This window comes from Zophobas morio, unplaced genomic scaffold (genome assembly GCF_036711695.1).
Source record: "Zophobas morio isolate AGI-343-1 ecotype UQ-CSIRO unplaced genomic scaffold, CSIRO_AGI_Zmor_V1 ptg000012l, whole genome shotgun sequence".
Classification (NCBI taxonomy): Eukaryota; Metazoa; Arthropoda; class Insecta; order Coleoptera; family Tenebrionidae; genus Zophobas; species Zophobas morio.
Genome location: NW_026972117.1, coordinates 12,190,560 through 12,215,165, shown reverse-complemented (window position 1 = coordinate 12,215,165; position 24,606 = coordinate 12,190,560). Strand labels below are relative to the sequence as shown.

Below are 24,606 nucleotides of genomic sequence, written 5' to 3'. Positions count from 1 at the left end.
CCAGTTACGACTCTTAATATTGTTCAGTTTTATTGTTGCAAGCACTAGCCCCGCCCACCCGCCCTTTGTTTTCTTAGAAGGTATATGATTTGCCAAAATCAGTCTTATCCTACCAAGTACTAGCCCCGCCCACCCCCCCTCTTCTCATTCTAGCGACTAATTTTATTTCTGCATAAAATCCATTTTTCACTCAGAGCAGATAAAATTAATCACTGAAATCGATGCGGGAGGGAGGGCGGGGTTTAGGTATATGTTCTTTTGTAGAGTGGGAATGGGAACTAATCGAAATTAGTGCTAAGTAATTTTTTTATTGTTCTACTTATTATTTGTCATAAGATTTATTTCTTATTTCAGATAAAAAAATTATTGAACGGGTGGGTGGGTGGGGCTAAGTTTAACTTTTTCATAGACTCTTTCATAGGGAAGCAATCGTCCCGCCCACCCGCCCCCTCTTCACTCTGGTGCCTACTCTTAATATTGTTCAGTCTTACCATCGCAAGTAGTAGCCCCACCCACCCACCCTCTATTTTCTTAGAGGTATGTCACTTGCCAAAGTCAGTCTTATCTTAACAATTACTAGCCCCGCCCACCCTCCCTCTTCTCATTCTAGCGACTAATTTTATTTCTGCATAAGATCGACACTTCACTCAGAACAGATAAAATTAATCACCGAAATGGAGGCGGGTGGGTGGGCGGGGTTAGTTATATGTTCTTCATTAGAGTGGGAGTGGTAGAAATTAGGTTGTAAAAAGCGCTAATCATAACTATTTTGTTGTACTATTTATTATAAGATTTATTTCTTATTTTATAAGAAAAAAAAGAGTGAACGGGTGGGTGGGCGGGGATAATATTAGCTTTTTACTAAACAGTCTAATAGGCAAGCAATTGGGGCGTTCTGTCGTTGGAGATTTTAGAGGATTCTCTAAAAAAGTAGAAGTCTGAAAGAATTTGCAACGCCTCTAGACCAGAATATAGGATCAGGGAGAGAATTTTTAAGTGAAAATTCTATGATCTACTTAAAATAAAGATTCGGATTAGGATTTTTTGACGAAGATTGGAAATTCCAAATTCTAGAGGATTCTTTAAAAAAATAGAAATTTGAAACAATTAGCAAAGACTCTAGACCAGAAGAAAGGATCAAAAATAGTATTTTTACATGGAGATTCGATGGTCGATTTAAAATAAAGGTAGGCATTAGGATTTTTTGTCCGACAATTGAAAATTTCAAATTCTAGATTATCTGCGGTGTCCTTAATTGAAATTTTCCTGTTTATTTTGAATTACGAAAAAATCGTGGTTTGAGAATATTAAGATGAAACTTAAGTAATACTTAATACAAACGATCCAGTTTTATATTTCTTAGAATTAGGGCGTTCTCTCGTTTTTGGAAATTATAGAGAATTCCTTAAAAAAGTAGAAATTTGAAAGAATTTGCAGCGACTCTAGACCAAAAAGAAAATTCAAACGGAGTATTTTTAAATGGAAATTCGATGGTCGACTTAAAATGAAGGTAGGCATTAGGATTTTTGGCCAACAATTGAAAATTCCAAATTCTGGATTATTTGTAAATAATGTCGTAATTTGAAATTTTCCTGTTTATTTTGAATGACAACAAAATCATTACTTAGCGAATATTCAAGAGATCCAATTCGGAATTTGTTAGAATTAGAGCTCTCTGTCGTTGTTGGAGATTCTAGAGCATTCCTTAAAAAAGTAGAAATTTAAAAAAAATTGCAACGGCTCTAGACCAGAAGATAGGATCAAGGGGAGAATTTTTGCGTGAAAATTCGATGAAATACTTAAAATAAAGATACGAATTAGGATTTTTTGACGAAAGTTGGAAAATCCAAATTCTAGAGGATTCTTTGAAAAAGTAGAAATTTAAAAGAATATGCAACGACTCTACACTAGAAGGAAGGATCGCAAAGAGTATTTTTAAGCGAAGATTCTATGGTCGACTTAAAATAAAGTTAGGCTTTAGAATTTTTTGTGCGGCAATTGAAAATTCCAATTTCTGGATTATCTGCGATGTCCTTAATTGAAATTTTCCTGTTTATTGTAAATGACAAAAAAATCGTTACTTATAGAATATTAGGACGAAACTTAAGTAATACTTAATACAAACGATCCAGTTTTATATTTCTTAGAATTAGGACGTTCTCTCGTTGTTGGAAATTATAGAGGATTCCTTAAAAAAGTAGAAATTTGAAAGAATTTGCAACGACTCTAGACCAAAAAGAAAAATCAAACAGAGTATTTTTAAATGGAAATTCGATGGTCGACTTAAAATAAAGGTGGGCATTAGGATTTTTGGCCGACAATTGAAAATTCCAAATTCTGGATTATTTGTAAACAATGTCCTAAATTGAAATTCTCCTGTTTATTTTGAATGACAACAAAATCATTTCTTAGCGAATATTCAACAGATCCAATTCGGAATTTGTTAGAATTAGAGCGAGAGATGTCGTTGTTGGAGATTCTAGAGCATTCCTTAAAAAAGTAGAAATTTAAAAAAATTTGCAACGGCTCTAGACCAGAAGATAGGATCAAGGGCAGAATTTTTGCGTGAAAATTCGATGAAATACTTAAAATAAAGATACGAATTAGGATTTTTTGACGAAAGTTGGAAAATCCAAATTCTAGAGGATTCTTTGAAAAAGTAGAAATTTAAAAGAATATGCAACGACTCTACACTAGAAGGAAGGATCGCAAAGAGTATTTTTAAGCGAAGATTCTATGGTCGACTTAAAATAAAGTTAGGCTTTAGAATTTTTTGTGCGGCAATTGAAAATTCCAATTTCTGGATTATCTGCGATGTCCTTAATTGAAATTTTCCTGTTTATTTTAAATGACAAAAAAATCGTTACTTAGAGAATATTAGGACGAAACTTAAGTAATACTTAATACAAACGATCCAGTTTTATATTTCTTAGAATTAGGGCGTTCTCTCGTTGTTGGAAATTATAGAGGATTCCTTAAAAAAGTAGAAATTTGAAAGAATTTGCAACGACTCTAGACCAAAAAGAAAAATCAAACAGAGTATTTTTAAATGGAAATTCGATGGTCGACTTAAAATGAAGGTGGGCATTAGGATTTTTGGCCGACAATTGAAAATTCCAAATTCTTGATTATTTGTAAACAATGTCCTAAATTTAAATTTTCCTGTTTATTTTGAATGACAACAAAATCATTTCTTAGCGAATATTCAAGAGATCCAATTCGGAATTTGGTAGAATTAGAGTTCTCTGTCGTTGTTGGAGATTCTAGAGCAGTCCTTAAAAAAGTAGAAATTTAAAAAAATTTGCAACGGCTCTAGACCAGAAGATAGGATCAAGAGGAATTTTTGCGTGAAAATTCGATGAAATACTTAAAATAAAGATACGGATTAGGATTTTTGGAAATTCCAGATTATAGAGGATTCTTTAAAAAAGTAGAAATTTGAAAGAATATGCAACGACTCTAGACCCAAAGGAAGGATCACAAAGAGTATTTTTATCTGAAGATTCTATGGTTGACTTAAAACAAATTTAGGCTTTAGAATTTTTTGTACGGTAATTGAAAATTCCAATTTCTGGATTATCTGCGATGTCCTTAATTAAAATTTTCCTGTTTATTTTAAATGACAAAAAAATCGTTACTTAGAGAATATTGGGTTGAAACTTAAGTAATACTTAATACAAACGATCCAGTTTTATATATATTTCTTAAAATTATTGGAAATTATAGAGGATTCCTCAAAAAAGTAGAAATTTGAAAGAATTTGCAACGACTCTAGACCAAAAAGAAAAATCAGGAAGAGTATTTTTAAATGGAAATTCGATGGTGGACTTAAAATGAAGGTGGGCATTAGGATTTTTGTCCGACAATTGAAAATTCCAAATTCTGAATTATCTGCAACAATGAAATTAATTAAAAGTTTCCTGTTTATTTTGAATGACAACAAAATCGTTACTTAGAAAATATTAGGATTAAATCTGAGTAATACTCACTACAAATGATCTAATTCTTAAGTTGTTGAAAATATGTCGTTTTGGTTTTTTAGCACCAAAATGACTAAATATTTAATACAAAAATTTGTTTTTGAATGGACTTTCTGAAATAAAGTTATTTATTTGCGTTTTATTCCCCCTGTTCAGTTAAAAATTTAGAAAACCTTGAAGTCTCCTGCTATCTTCGAATATTCAGAGTATCATATCATTAAAAGCTTGTCAAAAAATTTTAAGGGTTTTATTAATTTAGTTTATTTTTGTATAAAAAAAAACAAGACTCTCAAAATCAAATTTTATAATTTGCCTAAACAACAGAACTAATTTCATTGTCTATGTAACTTTAGATGATTTTTATGCCTCTGCATTACAATTTATAAAATATTTCAGCGCCATTGCAAAAGCAATAATTATTGTAATCATTATGGCGATCGCGACCAGAAATCCACCTTTTCGCATTCTCCCAGCTGCAAAGCACAAAAATCGTCAAAATAGCCCCATTACGCCGCTCCTCTTATCGCTCCGGAAGTCCGCGTAAAAGAAATATCGACAGCGGTTTCCTCCGGCACACGTATTTGCTCATCCCCAAAAAGTGCGGCCTTTTTCGACCCTTCGCAACCCTAAGCGAGTTATCTCAGGATAACAAAGGTAAAACCAAATAGTACCTTCTGGAGTGTTAGATCCGACACTCGGTCTGTAACAGCGCGGAACATTTAATTAGGTCAGCGGTGCCAATTAGGCAGCCCATTTCACATCGCTCTCCAATTGTTACATCGCAAGGATCGACCTCTTCATCTCGGTCCAAGATTATACGAGGGGTTGGGTGGTCCGGGTCGATAGTGCAACTATGTGGGGTGATATTTAAGCTCGCGCAAGACGTTACACTAATTACAGCGAATTTGGAACAGTAACATGGATAACATAAACTTCACTAATAATTAAAGATTAACGGCACGGGTTACGCCTGTGAAATATTACTTTCCACCAGAGATCCTTGATGCATGACCATAACGGAAATAATTTATCGCTATTAATAGATAACAATAATGGCTATTAATCAACGGCTGATTAATCTGATTTTCAACGGGTTTGCGAGAGTGATAACCGATTGTAGGTGTGGGTTAAATAACGATTGCCAGCAAAGTGGGTAATTTAAGATTTTCTGTGATTAAATGATATTAACATTGATTTCAGGTTCTAAATTATTGAAAACAGTTCAATTAACCAAAAAATTGTGACAGAGAAATATCATAAAAAAATATTTCCGCCTTATAGTAGTGAGAATTTATTTTGATTTGGTCGAGCCGGGCTTTGTCCAATTTACATTTAAGCTATTACAAAGAGTCGCCTGTTTGCATAGTAACCGGTGAGCAGCATTTGACATTTCATTCCCGTTTTACCCCAACTGTGAAATATTAATAAATGGCACTGCGCCCTACCGATTCATCAATTTTAAAGTTTTTTTCGAACAGCGCGACGATGGCATCATCAGTTATTTTTGAAAATGCCGCTGTATCGATTTGTGCGGCTGGCCGAAACGAACCCACTGTCAGGGACAAAAGTGTAAAAATAGGTCTTCGGAGTCCCTCAAGGCCCCTATCTACCTCCAGCTTCGTTTCCTCTTTTTCTGAATGAAACTTTTTCGAACAAACTCGTTTCAAGATGACTGTCATTTACTGCATCTTGATTAAATGAAACTGCAGTTTGGTGTATAATTAATAAACTTGGATTTAACGTCACGGAGTGCGAAATTTCAAGTTTCAGTCGTAAACTATCTCGCGAAGATTTTCTTATCTCTGGAATAATATATTTTTCGGCGCTGCTTCTGAATTTCGTGAAGGTGTTTTATTAGAGTCATATTTAACATTCACTACACATATCGACTACATCATTTCCAAAGCTAATAAAATCCTGGATTTCATTATAAGGCTGTGAACTGAAGTTCGTGAGATTCGTATTTATCCGACAGGATGTAATGGCTTTGTTCGCTTTCAGCGCAGACGGTAAAACGCTAACCAAGATTTTTTTCATTATCCTTCACCTGTTCGATTTTTCAATCTCTCAATTTTTCGGTTTATCACATTTTTGATTTTTCCTATTTTCGTTTCTGACACTTTTACATTTATTTTTCGATTTTTTAACTATAAATTTTTGGGATTTTCGATTTATTTTGTTGATGTTTCGATTTCCCTATTTTGCAATTTTTCGATATTTTAATTTTTCGATTTTTTAAATTCTCGATTTTTCGACTTATCAATTTTTTGGTTTTTGAGTGTTTCGGTTTTTCAGTTGTTCGATTTTTCAAGTTTTTAATTTCTCCAAATATCGAGATTTCGATGTTTCGATTTTTCGATGATCCAATTTTCAATTTCTCGATTTTTGATTCAGCGTTTTTTTTAAGTTAAAATGTTTCATTTTTTCATTTTTCGGTTTTTCCATATTGGGCTATTTCGATTTCCCGATCTTCTGATGTTTCGATTTATCGATGTTTCAGTTTTTGAATGTTTCGATTTTTCTGTTTCTCGATTTTCACTTTTAAGATGATAATTGTTCAGCTTCTGATTTTCTGATATTTCGTTTCCCGATTTTTCAATTATTCGATTCTATAATTTTTCGATATTTTATCTTCCGATTCTTTGAATATTTAAATTTTTGATGATACGATTTCTCGTTATTTCGATTTTTCCATTATTGGTCGATAGATTCAAAGTTGAAACTTTTAATTTTTCGATTTTTGATGTTTCTATTTTCCGATTTTTTTTAGTTTTTCGAATTGTCGTTTTCTCGATTGCCCGAGTTTTCAATTTTTAAAATTATTCGACATTTCAATTTTTCAATGTTTCAATTTTTCCACTTACCGACTTCTCGGTTTTTTGAATTTTTCAATATTACAATTTTGCAATTTATCAATATTTACATTTTTTAAACTTTAAATTTTACGATTTTTTGATGTTTCGATTCTCCGATTTTTACATTTTTTAATATTTACATTTTTCAAATTTTCGACATCTCTGTTTTTCGATTTTTAAAATTATTTGACTTTTCAATTTTTCGATTTCATAATTTTGTTTTTCCATTTTATAAATTTTCAATTTTGTGATCTATCTAGTTTAAATTAGGGCGAAAAGTTACTTTTTAGGGTTGAAATCTACAAGAAAAGTCGTCGAATATTTACTAGGGGGATGCTGAAAAATTTTACATTTGGAAAATTTGTAAAAAAAATTTCAAAAAATTCTGTCATGTAGATTTCAACGCTTTGATATCAAAAATATGCCATGTTTTTAGAAATATTCGTTTTGAAAGTCAATATTTTTGTAAATTCAAACATATTCAAAATTTCAGGAAAAATGGTAGAAATTATGGAATAAATGGGTCCGAAAGTAAGTTCTCGAGAGCGAAATCTCTAAGCTAAAGTTGTAGTTTATGTTAAAAATGGTCAAAAATAGTCCGAATAAATCTGAATAAATTCAGATATGTAGATTTCCACGTACTAATTCCAAAAATACAGCGTATTTGTACTCCCGTTTCAAGATTTTAAATATTCCGTTTGAAATTTTTTTTTTTTTAATCCAAAAAATTCCAAAATTTCACTAGGTAATTCTGGAAAAATGGTAGCAGAAGCCGAACAAGTAGGGACGAAGGTACTTCTGGAGGTCGAAATCCATGAGAAATTATTTTTAGATAAGTTTAAAAAATGGTTAAAAATTGTCCGAAATTTTCCTGTTGAAAAATTTTGATTTTCAAAAAGTTGTAAAAAAATTCTCAGAAAATACTCGGATGTAGATTTCCACGTGTTGATTGCAAAAATATATAATGTATTAATGATCAAGATTTTAGAAATATTTGTGTTGAAAATATATTTTTTTTAAATCCAAAAATTGCAAAATTTCAATGGGCCATTCTGGAAAAATGGCAGGAATTAAAAAAAAATTAGATCGAAAGTTACTTCTGAAAGTCGAAATCTACAAGAAAATATATTTAGTTGAGATTCAGAAATGGTCGAAAATTGGTTGAAATATTCCTTGGACAACGGAAATCCGAAAAATTTTGCTTTTAAAAAAGTTGACAAACAATGCCAAAAAATTGTGGGGGACAGATCTCTACCTGCTGATTCAAAAAATGTACCGCGTTTATAATCCCGGCTCAAAATTTTAGAAATATTCGGTTTGAAGTTCAGTTTATTTAAAAATCCGAAAATTTGTAAAATTTTAGTTAGAGATTTTGAAAAAGTGGTAGTAATGTTCGAAAAATGGAGCCGGAAATAGCTTTTTTGAGGTCGAAATCTACAAGAAAATTGGTAAAAAATTGGGCGAAGTTTTCCTAGGCGGATGCTGAAAAATTTTACATTTTGGAAAATTTGTTCAAAAATTCCCAAAACTTCTAACATGTAAACATCGACGTTTTGATTTCAAAAAGATGCCGTAAAATCGAAAAATTTTATAATTTTAATTAACAATACTGGAAAAATGGTAAGAATATATCGAAAAAATGAGACCAAAAGGAACTTCTGCAGGCTGAAGTGGAATGATTTTTGTTCCGAGTAATATATTGGGAAACCTGCGTAAAAAGTTACTGAACTATGCATACATTTTCATAATATATGAAATAGCTAAACTCAGTACCTCCTTTAGAGATCTCTAGCGAATCAAATCAGATTTTTACAGTTATTTGACTTTTCGATTTTTCGATTTCATAATTTTTGTTTTTTCAATTTTTTAATTTTTGAAGTTAAAATTTTTGTTTTTAATTTTTCTATTTTGGGCTATTTCGGTTTCCCGATCTTTTGATGTTTCGAATTCTAGATGCTTCAATTTTTCTTCAATATCGATTTTCCGATTTCTCTAACTTTTTGATTTTCCAATTTTCAACGTCCGTCCCAAACATTCGATTTCCAAATTTTTCGACCCTTCAGTTTTGGGATTTTTCAATTTTTCGGTTTTTTAAATTTCACATTTTCAACTTTTACATTTTTGATACAATTTTTTGATGCCTCGATTTCCCGACTTTTTAGTTTTGTAATATTTCGACTTTTCGAATTTTCGTTTTCTCGACTTCTCGGGTTTTCGATTTTTAAAATTATTCAACATTTCGATCTTTTATATCTCGATTTTTCGACTTTTTGGCTTTTCGATTCTACAATTTTCGATATTTCAGTTCTTAGATTTTTTAATATTTCGCTTTTTTGAATGTCAAGTTTTTTTATTTTTCAATTTAATTATAAAATGTACATTTCTCTGCAAGAAATTACAGTGTGAAACATACTTTAACTATCCTGTTGTTGCAAGAAAACTAATATACACATATTAAGAAAAATAAGCGAATGATTAAGCCCCACCCACCCACCTGCAAAATCCATATTTATCTACAAAATTTAATCATTTTAAACAGGTTTTAACTTCCTTGTTTTGAAGAAATATACATATATTCGACTTTGAAATTTTCTACTTCCATGAGGTAATTTTAGACAGAACGATGTGATTTCCGAATGAATAAAGAGTATTATAACAACGCCCAATTAACGGATGGCTAATCTGATGATTTCTCGACGTTCTACAACTCCTAGATATAAAAAAAGTCTCCGAATATCAGATTTACGAAAAAACTCTACCGATTATTTTAAAGGTTTATACTTTAGGCTACTTTAAAAATATCACGTAAATGGTAAAAGACTAATCAAAATTGTTCTGTTCTTCCACCCAAAAAATTTTACGTCGTCTTAAAATTATTCAAATTAAAACATATTTAAAATTTGCAAAATGATATGTTTCTCATATTTTCTCATATTTTTTTAGAAAAGCTTATACAAGATGCCTCAAAAAAATTAAGAACGGAATGTGTTTATTTGACTTCACAAATAAAAAAAAACTTAATTTCGATCCTTCAAACGAAACGAATGTCAGACTGACAGACAAACTTTCTTCTTATATTACTTTTTGAAAATATTTCAAAAATTTTCTTTTCACTTCTAAAACTGACTTACATCAGCCAAAAAAAAAAAAACATCAAATTCTATTGTAGATAACTTAAAAATGCCAGCTTTACAGCTTCAAAAGATTTAAGTCACATCATCTCGGGAAGTCGCCAGGTCGAGTCCCCCCTCGCCCCACTTTTTGGAATAATATTTACTCGAACAATGCATGAATTTTTCAGGGCTGCTTCGAGTGCTATTCACGTGTTTAGATAAGCATTCGATAACACGGTTATGGTCGATTTTGGCGTGTTTGGATTTGTGAGTGTGCTTGGAAGCGCTTAATTAAGGACTTTTCGATTGACATCGCGCATTCAGAGGGACGCAATGACACTCGTGTTAAAAAAATATCGGGGAAAAAGCGCGAATTATATTTTTATGTTGGTGCATCGCAGTTTATGAATTTTTCATCGGGCGATAAGAACATGTTTGTTTAGCAATTGTTTGGCATGTCGAGTGTTTGGTTGAAACGTCCGGTCATGTTTATGCACGGCCAGGAGTAGTTGCCACAATACATAAAAGCACCGATGTCGAGCATAAAAACTGCAATAAAGCGTTCAGCAAACATTGAAACCGTTGTAAAAAATCTCGAAAATTTTGTAGATATTTACAAGGGTAATAATTTGCTTGGGGTTGCTAAAGTGGTTCATTACTTCAGGAGGCCCCAATGTGCGAAATTTGTTCATTTTTAAACAACTCCGGGGAGTTTAATAACGCCTACCTTGTACTGGATTATGGGATATAAATGGGTTGGTAAAGCGTGTAAAGTCTTTATTATCAATAAGAAAAGGCAATCTTTCACCTTTTACTACGACTTGAGCCGCACAATTTTCGGATTAATGTTTGCCTTTAACACAAACTGCTTTATAACTAAGGTTTATATCTGTTTTAAGGTTTGGGTGAGTTAAGTGGAGAATTAAAATTGCTATAAACGCAGCTCGGTATTGAACGAAACCCTTGTTCGTCTCGTTATTGTGAAAAGGATTCTGTTTTCTTTGTATTGTTGTTTTTTGGGGGAACTGCGGCAGTTTGCTTTGCTGTCTACTACAAGAGGTAAATCATAATCGAAACAAGCGCAAGCACCGAGGGTTTTAATTCTCTAATTTAAATTGAATTCAGTTTTTATGGAGAGGACAGCAGAAACATGGGATGATGACACCGAAATTGTTTTGTATTTTTTAACTGCCAAATTCATTCCTCACTGAAAATTATCCCAGAAGACTAGAAGGTTTCAAGAGAAGTGAGAATTCTTGCAGCATTCTGGAGTTATGTCCAGCTAAATAAAAAAATAAATTCAGTCATTATTTTTTTTGCATCACCCTGTATAAGGTCCGTCCCTCGGTTTGATTACGAATGACAAATTCATCTTTTTTCGCCTGATTAATGCCATTTTCAACGAAATACAAATTTTCTCACATAAGTTTCTTTGTAATTTATTCAAACCTATTAGCAACGTTAAAATTAGCAAAAAACTTAGTTTTTTATACCACAATAAAATAACTCCACTTCTTTTGAAACTTGACGTCATACAGCAAAGTACAACAAATTCAAAATAACATTTAATTAAAAAAAAATTTGAGCTTTTTTATAAATTGGAATAAATGTGTTAGATCGAGGTTGTAAGAATCATGATATATTGTATTGTAAATGGCGATTCTGTCAAAAGCGGATCAGAAACACTATTTGGAGTGGGGTCTCTTTGAGGAAGAAATGTTACAAATGATAAGAAAATACTACTTGAAGAATATGGATATTATTATTTGCTTTGGTCAAAAAGACAAGTTTTGAAAATTTCTGGCTGTTGCTGCATAGTTATAATCATTTTTTTTAGTATCAGAAGCCATATAAAGTTTTCTTAGAAATGTGGATGAAAAATAATTAATAAAAATCTAAAGTAATTATTATAAAGTTTGCCAGATTGATATGTTTCGCCTGATTAACGCTATTTTCAACGAAATACAAATTTTCTCACATAACTTTCTTTGTGTTCACATATTTGTAATTTATTCAAAACTATTAGCAACGTTAAAATTAGGAAAAAATTTACTTTTTTATACCACAATAAAATAGCTCCACTTCTTTTAAAACATGACGTCTTACAACAAAGTATAACAAATTCAAAATAACATTTAATTAAAAAAAAGTTTGAGTTTTTTTGCAAATTGGAATAAATGTGTTGGATCGAGGGTGTAAGAATCATGATATATTGTATTGTAAATGGCGATTCTGTCAAAAGCGGATCAGAAACACTATTTGGAGTGGGGTTTCTTTGAGGAAGAAATGTTACAAATGATAAGAAAATGCTACTTGAAAAATATGATTATTATTATTTGCTTTGGTCAAAAGAGAAGTTTTGAAAATTTCTGGTTGTTGCTGCTTAGTTATAATCATTTTTTTTAGTATCAGTAGCCATATAAAGTTTTCTTAAAAACGTGGATGAAAAATAATTAATAAAAATCTAAAGTAATTATTATAAAGTTTGCTAGATTGATATGTTTCGCCTGATTAACGCTATTTTCAACGAAATACAAATTTTCTCACATAACTTTCTTTGTGTTCACATATTTGTAATTTATTCAAAACTATTAGCAACGTTAAAATTAGGAAAAAACTTACTTTTTGATACCACAATAAAATAGCTCCACTTCTTTTAAGACTTGACGTCTTACAACAAAGTATAACAAATTCAAAATAACATTTAATTAAAAAAAAGTTTGAGCTTTTTTGTAAATTGGAATAAATGTGTTAGATCGAGGGTGTAAGAATCATGATATATTGTATTGTAAATGGCGATTCTGTCAAAAGCGGATCAGAAACACTATTTGGATTGGGGTTTCTTTGTGGAAGACATGTTACAAATGATAAGAAAATACTACTTGAAAAATATGGTTATTATTATTTGGTTTGGTCAAAAAGACAAGTTTTGAAAATTTCTGGTTGTTGCTGCATAGTTATAATCACTTTTTTTAGTATCAGAAGCCATATAAAGTTTTCTTAAAAATGTGGATGAAAAATAATTAATAAAAATCTAAAGTAATTATTATAAAGTTTGCTAGATTGATATGTTTCGCCTGATTAACGCTATTTTCAACGAAATACAAATTTTCTCACATAACTTTCTTTGTGTTCACATATTTGTAATTTATTCAAAACTATTAGCAATGTTAAAATTAGGAAAAAACTTACTTTTTTATACCATAATAAAATAGCTCCACTTCTTTTAAAACATGACGTCTTACAACAAAGTATAACAAATTCAAAATAACATTTAATTAAAAAAAAGTTTGAGCTTTTTTGTAAATTGGAATAAATGTGTTAGATCGAGGGTGTAAGAATCATAAAATATTGTATTGTAAATGGCGATTCTGTCAAAAGCGGATCAGAAACACTATTTGGAGTGGGGTTTCTTTGAGGAAGAAATGTTACAAATGATAAGAAAATACTACTTGAAAAATATGGTTATTATTATTTGCTTTGGTCAAAAAGACAAGTTTTGAAAATTTCTGGTTGTTGCTGCAAAGTTATAATCATTTTTTTTAGTATCAGAAGCCATATAAAGTTTTCTTAAAAATGTGGATGAAAAATAATTAATAAAAATCTAAAGTAATTATTACAAAGTTTGCTAGATTGATATGTTTCGCCTGATTAACGCTATTTTCAACGAAATACAAATTTTTTCACATAACTTTCTTTGTGTTCACATATTTGTAATTGATTCAAAACTATTACGAGTAGCAACGTTAAAATTAGGAAAAAACTTACTTTTTTCTACCACGATAAAATAGCTCCACTTCTTTTAAAACATGACGTCTTACAACAAAGTACAACAAATTCAAAATAACATTTAATTAAAAAAAAGTTTGAGCTTTTTTGTAAATTGGAATAAGTGTGTTGAATCGAGGGTGTAAGAATCATGATATATTGTATTGTAAATGGCGATTCTGTCAAAAGCAGATCAGAAACACTATTTGGAGTGGGGTTTCTTTGAGGAGGAAATGTTACAAATGATAAGAAAATACTACTTAAAAAAATATGGTTTTTTTATTTGCCTTGGTCAAAAAAAAAAAATTTGAAAGTTTCTAGTTGCTACTGCCGTGTTATTATAATTTTTTTTAGTATCAGAAGCCATATAAAGTTTTCTTAAAAATGTGGATGAAAAATAATTAATAAAGATCTAAAGTAATTATTATAAAGTTTGCTAGATTGATATGTTTCTCCTGATTAACGCTATTTTCAACGAAATACAAATTTTCTCACATAATTTTATTTATGTTCACATATTTGTAATTTATTCAAAACTATTAGCATTAAAATTAGGAAAAAACTGACTTTTTTATTCCACAATAAAATAGCTCCACTTCTTTTAAAACTTGACGTCTTACAACAAAGTACAACAAATTCAAAATAACATTTAATTAAAAAAAAGTTTGAGCTTTTTTGTAAATTGGAATAAATGTGTTGGATCGAGAGTGTAAGAATCATGATATATTGTATTGTAAATGGAGATTCTGTCAAAATCGGATCAGATACACTATTTGGAGTGGGGTTTCTTTGAGGAAGAAATGTTACAAATGATAAGAAAATACTACTTAAAAAAATATGGTTTTTTTATTTGCTTTGGTCAAAAAAAAAATTTTGAAAGTTTCTAGTTGCTACTGCATTGTTATAATAATTTTTTTTAGTATCAGAAGCCATATAAAGTTTTCTTAAAAATGTGGATGAAAAATAATTAATAAAGATCTAAAGTAATTATTATAAAGTTTGCTAGATTGATATGTTTCTCCTGATTAACGCTATTTTCAACGAAATACAAATTTTCTCACATAATTTTATTTGTGTTCACATATTTGTAATTTATTCAAAACTATTAGCATTAAAATTAGGAAAAAACTGACTTTTTTTATTCCACAATAAAATAGCTCCACTTCTTTTAAAACTTGACGTCTTACAACAAAGTACAACAAATTCAAAATAACATTTAATTAAAAAAAAGTTTGAGCTTTTTTGTAAATTGGAATAAATGTGTTAGATCGAGGGTGTAAGAATCATGATATATTGTATTGTGAATGGCGATTCTGTCAAAAGCGGATCAGAAACACTATTAGAAGTGGGGTTTCTTTGTGGAAGACATGTTACAAATGATAAGAAAATACTACTTAAAAAAATATGGTTATTATTATTTGGTTCGGTCAAAAAGACAAGTTTTGAAATTTTCTGGTTGTTGGTGCATAGTTATAATCACTTTTTTTAGTATCAGAAGCCATATAAAGTTTTCTTAAAAATGTGGATGGAAATAATTAATGAAAATCTAAAATAATTATCATAAAGTTTGCTAGATTGATTTGTCAATGATCTTCGATACAAGACGGTCCCAAAACTTGACATAAATTTTCTCAAGATTTAAGAATTATCTGGGTGTAAAACTCACGACAAAACAATAGAAAAAATTCAACTATTATTTTATGAAAATATTTCCATAATTATTCATTTGACGCTAAAGAATTTTATTTTTATAGAAATATCTTACCTTCTCTATCGCCATTTTTAGCAGAAAGTTTCATGAACAATATAGCAAGAAGCAAAAACTATCAATTCTATCCATTCTTCAATAAATTTCATTCAATTTTTAGACTTACGCATTCCAAAAAAAAGTACATTAATTCATTTTCTTGTTATAGTTACAGAACTTACACATATGTATTTTGTTTATTTTTTTCTTGATATACGTAGTCTTCTTTTCACAACGAGAAACTTAAAGCATGTCTAAAATGGTAAATTTTCGTAGAGAAATAGAATTTTACAATTAGGCTTCGCCTCTCCATCTGACAAAGAATGAAATATTCATCACAATTTAGATCGGAGCGGGTATAAGCTTTCTTTTTTACTTAATATCTTTTGTTTTCTTTGAATAACACATTTACTTAAGAACTTGTTTCACATAGTAATTTCTTGTGAAAAAAAAAGGATTTTGAAATTAAGCTCCGCCTCCGGCTCGCGACGAATTAAAAAATCATGACAACTGAGATAGTGAGTGGGCGGGGCTTGCATTTTGCCTTATTTTTCTTAATATACGGGTCTTTTTTTCACAAGAAAAAACTTAAAACTTGTTCAAAATGGTAAATGTTGGTAGACAAATATGGATTTTGCAATTTTGCCCCTCGGTCTGACAACGAATGAAAAATTCATCAGAATTGAGAGAGGACGGGTGGGCGGGGTTTATATTTTACCTTTTTTTCTTAAACACGTGATCTTCTAAATCGAAACAAGAAACTGAACGTAAGTAATTATTCAACGATCAAAAAAGCAAATTAAAAATGAAAAACGATACTGCAAACGAAACTTAGGCAGGCGGCGGACTGGCTACAAGTCATAAATTACTGGAACGCCCTGAAGTGGCCAATTTTGCATTTTGCACAATCTCGACATCATATGTGTCAACAAACGGTCAGTCGTTGACGAAATAGTATTTTTGTAGGGAGAGACCTATTTCTTCGTATTCCAGGGGCCATTGAAAGGTCGAGAAAACGTAAAAGTAGAAAGTCAATGGCCGACGGACCTGATTACAATACTTACTTTGCTTCCGTTCGGGAAGTAAAAAATACAATATTTTCTCACAATTGAGACGGGGGTGGGTGGGCGGGGTTCATTATTAGCCTTTTTTCTTAATATAGGTAGAACAAGAAACTGAAAACATGTTTAAAATCATACATTTTTCTACGCAAATATGAATTTTGTAATTAAGCTCCGCCTCTCGATCTGACCCCAAATCCAAAATTCATCACACTTGAGGTATGGGCGGGTGGGTGGGGCTTAATCATTGGTTTGTTTTTCTTAACATATACATATGTATTATTTTTCTTTCAACGAGATACTTGAAACATGTTTCACACGGTGATTTCTTGGAGAGAAACAAGGATTTTGCAATTAAGCTCCACCCCCGGCTCACAACGAATAAAAAAAAAAAGAATTACAATTGAGGTGAAGGCGGGTGGGTGGGGCTTATATTTAGCCTTTTTTTATTATTATACGTGGCCTTCTTTTCACAACAAGGTACTTAAAATATGTATAAAATGGTAAATTTTTGTGAAGAAATATACAATTTTTGAATTATTCATCCCTCACTCTAACGAATGAATCGGATGCTCCGAACCGCAGTGCGAATTCTCGAGGCGACCTGGAGTTATCTCCAGATAAATTTGAAAAGAAAAGCTGTTTATTAATTCTAAAATAACACCATCGCACATATATTTCTCACCATACTAAACGGATCGAGTATCTAGACCGAAATTTATTTCATGAGAAGCTTCAAGGAATCAAATCTTCTACACAGTAGCGCAAATTTTTGTGTCGTTTTCAGTAAATTTAAAAAGAAAACCCTGTTATTTGATTCTTAGATCACCAAGTCCTTATATTTTTTCTTGCTAAGAAATGAATCTAGTAACTGATCTGAAAAAAAGCTCACAAATTAAGCTCCGCCCCCGTTCACGATGAATAAAAACAATAATCACAATTGAGGCGGGGGCGGGTGGGCGGGGCTTACATTTGGACTTGTTCTCTTAATATTTATAATGATAAATTTTTGTAGACAGCAATGGACATTGCAATTAAGCTCCGCCCCTAGATCTGACAACGATGAAATATTTTTCACAACTGAGGTAAGGGCGGGTGAGTGGGGCTTAATCATTAGCTTACTCTTCTTAATATGTATATAGAGATTTTTTTGATAACCTGATTTTTGAAAAACTTTGTGAGATTCAGAATTTGTCAAACTTAGGTGTAGGAAATTTAAAAGAACAAAAACAGAGTAAGCCGCAACAATTAAACAAATATTTTGTGTGAAAATATTGAGATGTGACCCTTAAAATATTCTAATATCTTAAGATTCTTTTATTAATTATTATTAATTTTAATTTAAACTGCAACAATTTCACCAGCTGCACCAACTTTAAGTACTTTAAGTTGGGCAACTTTTATACATTTTTTGAGACCTTTGACAACCTCAAATCACTTAATCGTTCGCTTGTTTTTTTTTAATACATTTATATTATTTTTGTTGCAACAACAGGATACTTAAGACATGTTTCTCACTGTAATTTCTTGCAGAGAAATAAAGATTTTGCAATTAAAGTAAAAAATCAAGAAACTTAAAATTGAAAAAAGCGAAATATTGAAAAATCCAAAAATTGAATGATCGAAAAACTGGAAAATCGAAAAGCCAAAAAGTCGAAAAATCGAGAGACCGAAAGTCGGGACATTGATAAAATGTCGAATAATTTTAAAAATCGAAAACCGGCGAAGTCGAGAAAACGAAAATTCCAAAAATAGAAATATTACAAAATTAAAAAGTCGAGAAATCGAGGCATCAAAAAATTATATCAAAAATGCGGCAGTCGAAAATGTGAAATCTAAAAACCCGAAAAATTGAAAAATCACAAAACTGAAGTGTCGAAAAATTGGGAAATCGAATAATTGGGACGGACGTTGAAAATTGGAAAATCGAAAAATCAGATGTCAAAAAATCGGAAAATCCAAATAGCCCAAAATAGAAAAATTAAATCGACAAGTCGATAAATAGCGAAATCGAATATTTGGGAAAACGGAAAGTCGAACAACTGAAACATCGAATGTTTTAAAAACCAAAAAATATAAAATATGAAAAACAAAAATTTAAAATTTAATCATTCAAAAAATTGAAAAACAGAAAAACTTAAAAACTGACAAATCTAAAAATCAAAATATCGAAAAATTGAAGAATCGAAATATCGAGACATAAAAATATTACAAAATTGAAAAATTAAAAAATTGAAAACATAAAAATTATGAAATCGAAAAATCGAAAGGCCAAATAACTTTAAAAATCTGTTTAGAGCGGCTAGACATCTCTGAAGGAAGTACTGAGTAGCTTTTTAATATATTATGAAAATGTATGCATAGTTCACTTAGTTTTTAGGCAGGTCCCCAAATATATTACTCGGAACAAAAATCACTCCCCTTCGACATCCAGAAGTTCCTTTTTGGTCTGGTTTTTTCCAGTATTACTAATTAAAATTTTAAAATTTTTGGATTTTACGGCATTTTTTTGATATCAAAACGTCGACGTTTACATGCTAGAATTTTTTGGGAATTTTTGAACAAATTTTCCAAATGTAAAATTTTTCAGCATCCCCCTAGGAAAACTTCGCCCAATTTTTGACCAATTTTCTTGTAGATTGCGACCTCAAAAAGCTATTTTCGGCTTAATTTTTTCGCTAATTATTATTACCACTTCTCTAACTAAAATTTTTTAAATTTTTGGATTTAAAAAAAAATTGAATTTTAAACGGAATATTTCCCAAAATTTTGAGCCGGGATCAAAACACGGTATATTTTTTGAATGAGCAAATAGAGATCTATCTCCCACAATTTTTTGGGATTGTTTGGTAACTCTTCTAAAAGCAGAATTTATCGGATTTCCATTTTCCTAGGAAAATTTCAACCAATTTTCGACCATTTTCGAATCTCATGTAAAGATATTTTATTGTAGATTTCAACCTCAGAAGTAACTTTCGATCTCATTTTTTTATAATTTTTTTAAACTTTGCGATTCTTGAATAAAAAAAAATAATAATTTTAAATCCAAATATTTCTAAAATCTTGATCCGGCACCATTAATACGTTATATTTTTGGAATCAGCATCTGGAAATCTACGTACCAGAATTTTTTGAGAATTTTTCTACAACTTTTCCTGAAAGAAATTTAAGAACTTTAAGGACTCTTGAAACTTTGAGAACTTTGAGAAGTTTGACATGGATTATGTAAAAAATTTGAAAAAAATTAAAAACTTTGAAAACTTTAGAACAATTTCGAAGCTTTAAGGACTTTGAAACTAGAACTATAACTGTAAAAGCTTTAAATATTTTAAGATATTTGAGGATTTTGGAACTTATTTAGTTATCTACCGATAAATTTGAACAAAACTGCTTCTTGGGTCTGAAAGTTACCTCATAGGACCAGGAAGTTTACTTTAAACCACAATGATAATTCTTTATCCATTCTGGAGTTATCTTCCCTTGGATTTGAAAAAAAAGTTATTTAATTGCATTCTATTACTGTTATTATAGACAAGCCTAACAGAGTATGTGGCTAAAGCTCTATCGAAAAATCAACTATACTCGGGAAGCTTAAACCTTCAGATGCGTAGAAACCTCCATACCTAAACTTTCACCCTCCCGGGTGTTAAAAATGCTTGCCCAACATTTCTGGATGCGCTTCGTTGTTTTGTGCCCGTAATGATAAGTGTTGGTCTGGAATGGGATAATTTACCAGGCCATCAGCATTAGCTGGTGAATGCGGTGATATTAGGAAGCTTTCGAGCAACTAAATGTCGGCAAATGGATCGCCACGGACATGTGTCTCTAATTATTGTCCTCTTTCCAGAATCCTGGCAAGCCAGCATCAAGGTCGACCCGGCCACACTACCCACATTCCTCACGTCAAGTCAAGTGTTTAAGGTCACAGATAAGGATACGGTCATATTGCCCTGCGAAGTCTCCAATCCGGGTAAGCAGATATGTCCGGAATGGTTTATTTTATAAGTTTTCTCTTATTTCGTTTTATGCTAGGTTTAGAAGTTTCGTGTATCGCCAATGATAAATTCAGGTATTCGGAAAAGGGTAGGATCAGAGGACGAAATATCAGCCTGGAATTATTACACAAGCGATGTTTGTCTGAGGTTAATTAATTAATTCGTTCGTTCCGGCAAATAAATCACTGACTAATTGCTAATATTATTAAAAAATATTTGTTGAGGCAAATACAATGAAGTAATTTTTTGTTGAACTTGTGCCATTTTGATGTTAATTATGTTCCACTTTGAACATGAAATTAAACCATCGTTCGTGTAAGTGACAGTATTAAAGTTTAGAATAACAATTTAAGCTCAACTTAATGAAAATTTACCATGTACCTACTTACTTTTCATTTCATCTTAGTAACTAAAATAATTAAACATGGTGAAATGGTACGTCGAAACACAGCTAAACAATCTAAAAATCAATTTTAATAATACACGGTAGGTAGAAATTTCTAAAATTCCCTACACAATTTACCCTTTCAATATTGTTTGAAAACAGTAAGTAAAACGCACTGACAAGCTCTATCCAAACACGACACCCACTCATACATGAAAGTTAAAATGAAAGGTTTTTCTGCCGACCGAGCTAAAGCAATTACTCCTCTATGAAAACAACTTAATTTTGGCGTACTCATTAGCCAAATTATGGCACAGTAAAATTTACAGCCATGTCGGCAACGTCGTGATTTTAATAAAATAGCGGCTTAATAACTGCTCCCACACGATAAAATTTTAATATAGAATGAAATTTTCTTGGCCTTGTAAACTTTATCTTGGCCAAGTTAACTGCGAATACCTAGCATGGAAAACTGGGACAAAATAGTATCCTCGGGCAAAATGGCGTTAAAAGCCAGTTTCTGTGACAATAAAGCGTCGCACAACTGCTGTGGCTTTAATACAATATAATGTGTTTACTTTTTGCTACATTTTAAAGTTTATGGAAAAACGTCATTTTGTTTAAGGTAACGTAGAGCGTGTGCTATGTTCACAACATTTTACGAGGGGAAGGTAAATTGTATTTTGTTCTAGGATAAACGGTATATTATTTTTTGATTGCATATACATAGAACACAAAAATTACAAAAATGCTTTGGACGAAATTCGTGAAATCTGGCTGATCCAAGGAAAAATAGGAATAACCGAACTAAAGAGACAAAGATAAATGCGAACAAAATATATAGAGATTTGTGATATTGAGATAATTTCAGATAAAATAACCTCTCTTCGGACTAAATTATCGAATTTAATTTTATCGTAAAAATGGTGGAGGCGCCGGGATAATAAATACGTATCAAAGCATTTATATTGTGAATTGTTAAAATATTTCTATATTTTAATATATATAATGGATATAGACGCAGACATACAGCTTGTGGAAGATTTTCCATCTGATAAACCCATTTTCGGAATAATTTATGCAAATTTAATTCTTTGGCAAAATATGGTGAAGGTCCCGGGATAATAAATAAATTTATGAGCAGTTATTTTGAGATTATAGAGATATTTCTAGACGTCGTTCACCATGGAAAAAATTTTCGAAAGAAAGCTGAACCTCCCTCGTTTCTGAAGTACAGCCCAATGAAACTAGTTTCTTCGAACAATTATAAAATTTGATTTTAGAAATTTTACTTTTCATGACATTATTTTTGAACAAATTTGTGAGATGCAGAATTTATCAACGCTGGGTGCAGAAATTACAAAAAAACAAACACACAGTTACCTGTAGCAATAAACTATAGATGAATTATGCGAAAATACTGAGAAAATTCTTAAAAAATTTTAATAGGTATATTAAGATTTTTTAGAAAACATTCAGTATAAATTCGAAAATTTCAAAAACTTCAACTTTAAGAGCTTAGAGAACTTTGGGAATTTTAAGAATTTCGAGAATTTCTGGAAAATTGAGAATTTTGAAAACTTGAAAAACGTTAAAAGAACTTTAAGGAGAATTTTGACATTCGAAAATTTTGAGACCTTTGAGAACCTGGAAAATTTCGAGACCTTCGAGAACTCTGAGCATTTTAATACCTTTGTGAGCTTCAAAACTTCATAAACTTGAAGGTCTTTGAAAACTTTGAGAACCCTAATGAAATTTTAAACACTAAAAATTTTGAAAACCGAGAGTTTCGGAGAATTTTGAGAATCTTTATCATTTTAAAGATTTCCAAAAATTTGAAAAGTTCGAAAAACTTGGAAAAATTTATAAACGAAGGGCTTTGAGGAGTGTAAGAATTACTGTAAGAAGTTTAAATAACTTAAGATATTTCAGAACTTCAAAAAGATTAAGTTCATTGAGAATTTTGTGAAAATTAAAATCTTTAGAAATTTTAAGCTTATTAAAACCATTAAAAACAAAGAAAACTTCAAAATATTTCAGAATTTTAGAAACTTTGAGAATTTTGGAAACCTCAGGAACTTAGAAATCTTCGGGAACTTTAAGAATTTTAAGACCTTGGAGAACTTCGAAACTTTCGAGAATTTCGCGAAAATTGAGAATTTTGAAAATTTTTATCATTTTAAACGTTTCAAAAAATTTAAAAACTTCGAAAACTTTGAATAATTTAAAACACACTCTCTCTTCAAAATTTCTAAGAACTTTGCGAATTTCAGGAACCCTAACAAACTAAAATTTTCAACATTTTTAAGAAATTTTGAAACTTTAAAAAACGTAATAATTTGAAAAACTTTCGGAACTTTGAGAATTTCAAGAACTTCGAAAACTTTTTTGGGGACCTTGATTATTTCAAAAATTTTAAACACTTCAAAAACTTTAATAACCTTGAAAATTTTGGAGCCTTTGTGAACTTTCAGAATTTCAAGAACTTTGGTGTAACTTCGAGGACTTAAACAACTTTGATAATTCTGACAAATTTGAAAATTTCGGAAATTTTCGAGACCTAAAAGAACTTTGAGAATTTTGACTTTGAAAATTTTGAGACCTTTGAGAACCTTGAAAATTTCGAGACCTTCGAGAACTCTGAGCATTTTAATATCTTTGTGAGCTTCAAAACTTCAAAAACTTAAAGGCCTTTGAAAACTTTAAGAACCCTAATAAAATTTTGAGAACTTTGAGAGATTCGAAGAATTTTGGGAATTTTGAAAACTTTTATCATTTTAAAAATTTCCAAAAATTTGAAAACGTCGAAAACTTTGAAAAAAATTATAAATGAAGGGCTTTGAGGAGTGTAAGAATTACTGTAAGAAGTTTAAATAACTTAAGATATCTCAGAACTTCAAAAAGATTAAGATTATTGAGAATTTTGTGAAAATTGAAATCTTTAGAAACTTTAAGAACATTAAAATCATTAGAAACAAAGAGAACTTCAAAATATTTAAGAATTTTTGAAACTTTGAGATTTCTGGAAAACTCAGGAACTTAGAAATCTTCGGGAATTTTAAGAATTTTAAGACCTTGGATAACTTCGAAACCTTCGAGAATTTCGCGAAAATTGAGAATTTTGAAAATTTTGATAATTTCAAAAATTTCAAAAAATTTAACAACTTCGAAAACTTTGAATAATTTAAAAGATTCTCTCTCTTCAAAATCTCTAAGAACTTTGTGAATTTCAGGAAACCTAAAAAATTAAAATTTTCAACATTTTTAAGAAATTTTGAAACATTAAAAAACGTAATAATTTGAAACACTTTCGGAACTTTGAGAAGTTCAAGAACATCGAAAACTTCAAGAAATTTGGGGACCTTGATAATTTCAAAAATTTTAAACACTTCAAAATCTTTAATAACCTTGAAAATTTTGGAGCCTTTGTGAACTTTCAGAATTTCAAGAACTTTAAGAACTTTACAAACTTTAAGAACTTTAATGTAACTTCGAGAACTTAAACAACTTTGACAATTCTGAGAAATTTGAGAATTTAGGAAATATTCGAGACCTAAGAGAACTTTGAGAATTTCGGGGAATTTTGATAATTTTGAGAACACTAATCTTTCCAAAAATTTCAAAGGATTTAAAAACTTCGAAAACTTTGGAAACATTTAAAAGCTTTAAGGACTTTGAGGACTGCAAGGACAACTGTAAGAA

The 24,606-nt window shown here is 30.6% G+C and overlaps 1 protein-coding gene across 5 annotated transcripts in view; it reads left to right on the top strand.

Annotated features, from left to right (window-relative positions):
* Window positions 1-24,606, top strand: part of LOC135127782 (limbic system-associated membrane protein) — an 829,211-nt gene that overhangs the window by 400,106 nt on the left and 404,499 nt on the right. For all 5 annotated transcript variants that reach the window (XM_064054398.1, XM_064054399.1, XM_064054400.1 and 2 more), the window contains exon 3: window positions 20,372-20,494. In XM_064054398.1, coding sequence (XP_063910468.1) covers window positions 20,372-20,494 — 123 coding nt within the window. The remainder of the gene's footprint in view (window positions 1-20,371; window positions 20,495-24,606) is intronic.